The following is an 8,320-nucleotide window of genomic DNA, read 5'->3' as shown; positions in this document are numbered from 1 at the left end:
TCACACCGCGACCAAAGGCGGCGGAACATGCCAGGGTGCAACGATTGCTCATAAGCGCATGACACTATTTAAAGCGACAATATTTAACAAACTCATTTCATTTCACAACATCGAAAATGTCACATAACCAAATATTCATAACTCAAATACAACAAAATATAACAAAATATAGCAAATCAAATATTGTTCATTTTTGCTAATATCCTAACGATATTTGTGACGTTTTCTTCACCGAACTCCATAATCAACCTAGATGCAAACCTGTAACATTTCATAAAATAAAATTTATCAACACAAAGGTTGGTGAGCAATTCATAAGTTTGAACAATAGATATATAGTATGAAAAGCCACAAAACTAGTATACAAAACCATAAATAATAGCTATAAAACTTGGATAAATAGTTATCGCTAACAAGTTAGCGACACCCAACTATAAGGGTTGCCAAATAGTTTAGGATTTTATAGTTATCGTTAGTTGCATTACGTTAACGACACCCTTGCCATGAAGGGTTGCCAAATGGTCTAGGATTTATAGTTTCCACCATCCAAAAGCGATAAACACATAGTCAAATAAGCATAGAACACCAATCGAGCAATTATTCAAGTAAGGTATACAACAACGTTTGTGGTTTAAGACCCAAGTATAAAACATTTAGTTTAGATAAGTTGAAATGTCCACCCCCAAAATAAAAGATAGAAAACGGGATATGAAGTTACTCACGTTCAAGTAATAAACTTGAAAGATTGATTATTTGAGATTTGCCGGAACGACGAGTTTAACGTATGAAGCCTAAATAAAAGAAAGTCTTGGATTTAGAAAGGTTGGCTTGAAGATCTTTAAATAAAATAATTGTTGCAAAAACTAATCAATTAAAGTTCAAGGTTTAAAATGTAACTATTTAAGAATTTATAATAATAACCCTTTTAAAAAAATGTAAGTTTGCTCAAAACCGGGTTAAAGTATCTAACCTTAAATTTTACTTAACCAATGTTAAGTAATAAGGTGGGGAAAATGCTAAAATGCAAGTTCTATTAGGCTAAAGATACTAAAACGGGTTTTTAACGAGTGTTCGGGTTGTCGGTTCGGGTCTTGACAAATGGTCAAACCCAAAGTCAACTTTCCAAAATATTAATTGTTATGAGATAACTCATTAAAACATACTAACACTTAACCAAGTATGTAGATTTATTGTTTAGAACTAACAACGCACGTTAAGCGAGTGTTCGGTTTTGTCGGTCCAAACTATCTTATGAGATCAAGTTGGATCCAACTATTCCAAGTACTTAAGAAAATAATTAAAATCAGTTTGTAAACTATTTTTTATAGAAATATACAAGTCTTGATAGCTAAAAACACACTTGTGTGTCTTAAGTGAGTAAAAGTCGGTATAGTTCGGTTTGGTTCGGTCTCCATCTCACAAATAGTTCATAGATGGTTTCTACATGCCCAAATATCATAGAACTTGTATATTGGTTTATAAATGAAGAAAACTTAAATTTTACAACAAAAAAAAGTTAACTACAAGTCTTTTAAGCAAAAGTTTCGGTTTAGTTCGGTTTCCATCTCCAACGAGTTCATAGATGGATTCCATATGCTTAATATCAAAGAACTTTTAAAAATGATTTTTGAAACTCAAATTCTAGCAATAAACATGTTTAAACAACTATTTTAACAAAACTAGTAAACAAAAGTTTGGTTTCCGGTTTGGACTAGTTTCGGTTAAACCGAGGTTAGTCTTATACAAACCCACACCATGGAACTTGTAAATAAGATGAACAAACTAAAGGGTTAGAAGTTAGTCATAAGTGATATGTATAATAAGTTATGTGTGTGTAAATATATATCAAGAACACGAAGTCCTCATGAAGCCTTGCCTTATGACATTCGAAACTTAACCAACCAAAGTCGGTGAAGTAACAAATAAATGAAACAAGGGGTGTGTATTATATATATGTTGTACCACCATATTCAAGAGTTAGTAATGTTAGATGAACAAGTTAGAATGAAAGACTATAGTTAGTTTGACTTGATAAGTCAAAACTTCAAGAATACATAAGAAATAACAACCTTGAATCTATGGAGTTTTGAGAGAGTTTTTTGGAGATGTAGCAAGAGTAAAATGAAGAAGATGGGTGTGTATATATAGGGAAGGAGTGAAGGGTTGGGTATAAAGATTCTTTTATGGTTTGCATAAAAATGGGTATGTTTAAATGGGTCAAACAATGCATAATATAAAAAAAACCAATATTTTATATATTTTAAATGACAAGATCCAATATTTTATATATTTGAAATGTTCGGGTTACAAACGGGTCGGGTTTACATAACAAAAGTGACCCGAAATTGACGAATGTCACACCCGAGGACCACCTTCAGATATTCACGGGAGCAGCTACCGAGGAAAGATGGAACAACGCGGAATGTTGTCACATGTTCATGCAAACTTGGTAGGACCTGCCATACTTTGGTTTAACACCCTTCCATCAAGAAGCGTAGCTTACTTTGATGACTTGTATCAAAGCTTCTTTACCAACTTCACTCAATAGAGAAGGTTCACCAAAGACGCAACTGTCCTACACCAAATCAGGCAGAAAGAGCATGAAGACCTAGGATAGATACAAGAAAGAATGCTTGAATTATAGCGGTGCTTAAGAGAATATGCGCGTACCCGGCTACATGAACGCCATTAAGGACAAAAAGTTGGTAAGAAGGTTCCATGAAAACATTCCCCAAACCATGAAAGAAGCGTACGAAAGAACATAAGCTTACCTTCGACGGGAAGAAGCCTGGGGCAACCAAGAAACAAGGAAACATTACCACATAAACTGGAGAAGCTACCCCTCAGAGGGGAAGAAGCCCCGTTTCCAGTCCGTTGTTGAGATGCACCCCCAGAAGTACCACGAGAATAGAAGGTCTGATGACAGAAGCAGTTCTTCATGACATAAAAAACGCAAGAGAAAGATAAGCTGATCTTCTCCGTGTTAACTAAAACTCCATGTAACATTGTGAAAGTTTCGGGTCAATAGTACCAAGTTTCAAAAGATAAAAGACCAAAAGAGACAAGTTCCAAAATGTCACACCCCAACCTACGGCGGAAATGCCGGGGCGTGGACTGATTGTCACAGCTCGCAAGGTTACTATCACGCAAATATTAAAATTCAAATATCTATTTATTTAATTCAAATAACACCATTATTCATTACAAAAAAAGGAATTCAAAGTAAACAAAACATCAAACAGTTTAAATGAATTTTCATAGTCTCAAAATAATCTCTTCTAGCATTAGTCCTTAAAACAATTCTTCTAAGTCCACACTTCACATCAAACTGTGGCCTGCATATGCGTTGAAAATAATATAGTTTGTCAACACGAGGTTGAGTAAGCAACACACCAGTTCAGTTATACATATATAATAAAATACGTAGCTGCAACGAGTCATATGAGATTAACAAAATAAAACCAATGAGCAAATAAAATGAGATGTCGAAAAGCACAAGGCTAAATCGAGTAGCGTATAATCATACTATTTTCTAAGATTATGCTGGACCTCTCCGAATGCGGTTCACATTGAGCACATAAATATATAGCAAGTATGACATGAGATTAGTTAACACATAAGACAACAATTGCAGTTTTGTGTATAGATAAAGTGCGAAAATATACTAAGTTACGCATATGTCCCCAAAAGTGATAAAATGAGTAAAAATGGGGAATGTGTACCCACCTCAAAGATGAACGGGTATGGTTAAGATAGTAAGAATGAGAGAAGGAATTACACGCGAACGTTAGCGCCTAAGAGGAAACGAGAGTAAACGGACTCGTTAAGTACAAAATTTAACTAGACAATTAGTAACAAAGAAATATTATATTAATATTTATTTATAAGGATTTATTATTAAACTATTATTTTTTGATTTAAGAAACATAATCCAATAAAGTATTATTTTTAGTTTTATAATTAAATGTCTTGATTTATATATATATATATATATATATATAATACATATTTATTTGTTACTAATTAAATGTCTTGATTTATATTGTGCATGAAAATAACCTTGCGAGCTGTGACAATCAGTCTACGCCCCGTCATTTCCGTCGTAGGTTGGGGTGTGACACAAAAGTCCAAGGACTAAAAAGAAAAATTATGTTTTTCTGACCCATCGCGATACACGATGGATCAGAAGACAAGTCCATCGCGTATCGCGAAGGGCCTATTTACAAAACCCAAGAAATGGGTATGTGGCGATACGCGACGGCCAAAGCACCAACGTCATCATGTATCGCGATTACGTGGTTTGACAGGTGTGACACGTGTTGCCACGTGTCAACCGGTGGCATGACGTATCGCCAAGTGTGGAACCGCGCCCGCCACTTGGCAGCCCAAGTTGTGGCTGGGCAGACCTACGTAGCGATACGCGACGGGTCAATCAATACGCGATGGCCCCCTGATTTACCTATAAATAGCGGGCATGAGCCCTCATTCCATCTCTCTCACACACATACATACACTAATACATACATATGCATATATAACGGGCGCCTTTGGTGCATTAAACCATAGCGGGACATCTTTGGAGTGGGACTTCGATGCCCTCGATACTTACTTGGCGTTGACGTGGCACGGTGAAGGGGCTTCGAAGCCCCCATCATAGCGGGTGGTCTAAATGAACCTGACAAGCTTTCAAAGATTGACTAAAACTAAAACACACGTGTGTTCACTGTGTGTTAGAGGGACCAATTTTCGAAAATAGTTTTGATATTCTTTAGTTGAATTTAAATTTTATTTCACCTAAAAAGTAAAAACCTAACTTGTTAACTTCTCTTCCTAATATATTTTCACGTGCTTTCAAAACTTTAAAAAAGATTTTCATTTTAAAGTTTGTCACATTTTCATTTAACTTAATTATTTTTTACTTCCCAGTGAGTCAAACCCTTACATGTTTTCTAGCTAAACTGCTCAATATGGTTTGAAAATCGGATTTCATAACTAATTTACTTTCTAAAAGGCTGATGATATTTCTAGATATTGTGTTAATAAGTATGAATTTAATTGAGAAATACTTTTTCTCTTTCCCATGAAGTCAAAATTGTGTTGTTAGAAAACATATTCTCAGTGTTTACCTGGTGAACGGTAAAATTAAACAAGCTCTATTTACATACATTGTAACTTAAGCATTCAAAACATTCTCTTGTTATAAACAAAATTATCAAATTACTAGTCTTTGATTGATGGTATCTAAAGTTGACTCGTAATTATACGCACATTCACATAATATTTATTTATCATTCCGACCTCTTAATTGAAAGCATCTCTAATAACATTAACAGGTTGCCGTATTACACAGACACCCTCTCTTCGTCGCCTACTAGCTGCTGCTTTCAGTCGGTAACCTTCTCACATTATCTTCATTGATTTCATCAATTTATATATAATAATTCTCTAGATAAGTATTGGAATATCATTTGAAGCTATAGGTTGATCTATCTAAGCTTTAATGTTATGATGATCAATTTGTACCTAGGATCTAATTATTAGGCAATTCAAATGTATCTATAGCTTGAATGATTTCGATTACACTCTGATTTGGAGCTTTTAGGTTGTCAATTTGTATGATTTTTTAAGGTTAAATGTTTGAATCTTTAATGTTGTTATTACTCCATTTAGTTTCATTCTAGAGTTAAATGTAATTAGGATTTAATTATGTAATTAAATGTTTCCTTTGTTGCTAAGTCATTTGGATTGGACTCTCATTTGACGCTTTTAGGCGGTTATATAGTTTGATTGATTATAGGCCTTTGTTGCTAAGTGATTTGGATTGGACTCAATTTTCTTACATTTCATGTTTGGTCAAATTTATTTTGGAACTTATATGCCCCATTGTATTATTGATGTGATTGGTTTGATCCAAACAGTTTGCCCAATAATCGGACCGTTTAGATGTCAGTAGTTATAAACTTCTTATTGGCTGCAACAAAGCTGATTATTAAATCCTATAATTATGTTAACCTAGTTTGAACTCACAAAACGCCTCTGGACGTATACTAACAAAGCAGCAAGTTCTTTAAGTTATCAAATTGTGGAAATAGTTAACCAACTGTTAAGCTGATTATCACATCTTCAAAATCTGATGCGTCTTATTCTTCTGATAAATTACAAAAGGTGAAAATTATGGCTAACCAAAATGATTCTGGAAGAAAATCAAATGAAAATGAAGTACCAACTTTCAATGCTGAAAATTTGCAAAGCAACATGAAAGTGATATACTACTGGTCAGTTCTAATATTGCATTTTCAAATTCTTTTAAGGTTCATGTTATTCTTTCAGTTAATTATTGTAATTCTTGTTTTTGTGATGAATATGCAGTCGGACGTTTATGTCCATTATTGGTGGAGTGATTGCTGGAATATTGGGAGTTAATGGCCTCATGGGTTTTGTGGTTTATTTACTGGTTATGGCAATTACATCTGTGTGTTTAACTGCACGAACCGGTTTTTCTGTCCACTCGTATTTTGACAGCTGGAACAGGGTTCTACTGGACGGGTTTCTTGGCGGCCTTTTGGTAAATATATGATATCTGTTCATTGTATATTTATATTTGAATTTCTTTTGCTAGATTTGTTTATAACCAGCCAATTATATCTTTCTTTTTTGCAGTCATTCGTGCTGTTCTGGACGTATCCTTTTATTGCCGTTTTATTTTTTATTGCACTTCATATAAATCTATTTGGGCCCTGTGCATGAAGATTAGGGGTGGCAACTTCGACCCTTTAGCCTCAAAATGGGTTGTTTTTGTTTTACTTTTGTCTAAAGTTTGAAACTTGGTTTATATGGGAACGGGTCGAAAATAACCCAAAGTGTTTACAAATGCTATAAACCTCCTAAGTTGCTTTATTAACAAATCAAATTATTATTTCAAGAATAAAGTTTGTATAAAATTATTTTATACATTTGTTATTTATAAATTCAATAAAGGGTTAAGAAGTGATTCTAACCCAACCCGACCCAATCCATTTAGATGGCCTGTTTACCTGTTCAGCCCGTTTATATAACTGGTTGACTCGCTAACAACTTATTAAATGGGTCAACCTAGAACCCCATTTTTTACTAGTTTAACCTATTTTTTACAACCTAGTTAACACGTTTCCAACTTGATTACTACCTGTCAACCCGTTTGACACGTTTTGATAAACTGGTTAATCTGGTCTTGTTCTGGTTACATGATTTGAAGTGTGTCGTGTTTGGGTTGAACTGTTTAACTCGCCAGTCCGAATTGATTATTTGTCTTTCTCGTTTGGTCATTCTTAACAAGAAAACAGATTTGCTTATGATATTGTGCACATCTTCTAAAGGAGCACGAATGGATCTCTGCTTTCTTGTGCCCGAGCGGACATGATTTGTTTTTGTAAGTTATGAATGATATCTGGTAATTCTTGAACTTTTATCGTCTTTCTTGAGACTTTATATATGTTTTAGGACAAACAATTTGATTTTGATGTGATAATGATGATAAGGATTCTAATAGTTTCTATAAAATTCCATGTAACTTGTGCTGTGTTGATGGTGGGAGATAAATCAAAAATGGTTTATTGCCCAAACCAGTTACATAATCAGTTTTAGTTCGGGTAAAAAACCAGTTTCTGTTGATAAGCAGGTTTTCACATACGAAAAACGAGTTGAGATTGTTTAATGGACTCAGAAACTCTTTTCTATTTTCTTTTTCTTTTTCTTTTTTAGAGGTTATTATTACGTTAAAATATTTATAATAATAATATAGTTTATGTTATTAATAAAACAATTTAGATGCTTTTATATGTTTTGAGAGACCAATTTCTCCTCCTCAAGCCAATCAGTTTTCTATTATGCTATTGTTGAGTTGAAACAAGTCCCTGCCATAAAGTTGAAATGTGAGCTTATTTAGTAAAAGAACTGGAGCCCAATCTTTATTTAATGGGCATATTGTTATTAATAGTTTGATTTGATAAAATGTTTTATTTCATCCAAACCTCATAAAAATGATTATTACAAGTTTAGGAAAACCAGTCGATTTGCGTGTGGAGGAAAGCAACAGTAGGCATGTCAACGGGTGGATGAAAGCTAATGCCGGAGAACCGTCTTTTCCGACCAATCAAACTTTGATTATCGGAATCACATTTTATTAAAAATTAAAATAAGTAATAATTATGTTTTTGGCTACATTGTTACGTGTTTGTGAGTAAAAAGTTAGTAAGAGATTCCAAACCTGCTTGTGCAATCTCGCTTTCACTTATTAGTTAAACACAATCTTATGCCGAGTAGAGAGAGAGAGCATTGCGTT

General features: G+C 34.0%; 1 protein-coding gene across 1 annotated transcript; it reads left to right on the top strand.

The window, feature by feature from the left end:
• The first annotated feature begins 6,164 nt into the window (after nucleotides 1-6,164).
• Nucleotides 6,165-7,575, top strand: LOC143603462 (uncharacterized). The gene is made up of 4 exons (XM_077080246.1): nucleotides 6,165-6,275; nucleotides 6,370-6,565; nucleotides 6,661-6,680; nucleotides 7,323-7,575. The coding sequence occupies exons 1-4, from the start codon at nucleotides 6,175-6,177 to the stop codon at nucleotides 7,351-7,353; spliced, it is 348 nt and encodes a 115-aa protein (XP_076936361.1). The 5' UTR covers nucleotides 6,165-6,174; the 3' UTR covers nucleotides 7,354-7,575.
• The last annotated feature ends 745 nt before the right edge of the window (nucleotides 7,576-8,320 follow it).

This window comes from Bidens hawaiensis, unplaced genomic scaffold, assembly GCF_021521415.1.
Source record: "Bidens hawaiensis isolate Kalapana, Puna unplaced genomic scaffold, B.hawaiensis_p1.1 tig00061974_1, whole genome shotgun sequence".
Lineage (NCBI taxonomy): Eukaryota > Viridiplantae > Streptophyta > Magnoliopsida > Asterales > Asteraceae > Bidens > Bidens hawaiensis.
The sequence above is the reverse complement of the archived record's forward strand: the minus strand, read 5'-3'. Positions and strand labels throughout refer to the sequence as shown.

Excerpts from the sequence above, each read along its gene's own strand:
- LOC143603462 (XM_077080246.1), top strand. The coding sequence starts at position 6,175 with ATGGCTAACCAAAATGATTCTGGAAGAAAATCAAATGAAAATGAAGTA. Across the intron at positions 6,276-6,369 it reads ATGAAAGTGATATACTACTG|TCGGACGTTTATGTCCATTA; the intron begins GTCAGTTCTAAT and ends ATGAATATGCAG. Across the intron at positions 6,566-6,660 it reads GGTTTCTTGGCGGCCTTTTG|TCATTCGTGCTGTTCTGGAC; the intron begins GTAAATATATGA and ends TCTTTTTTGCAG.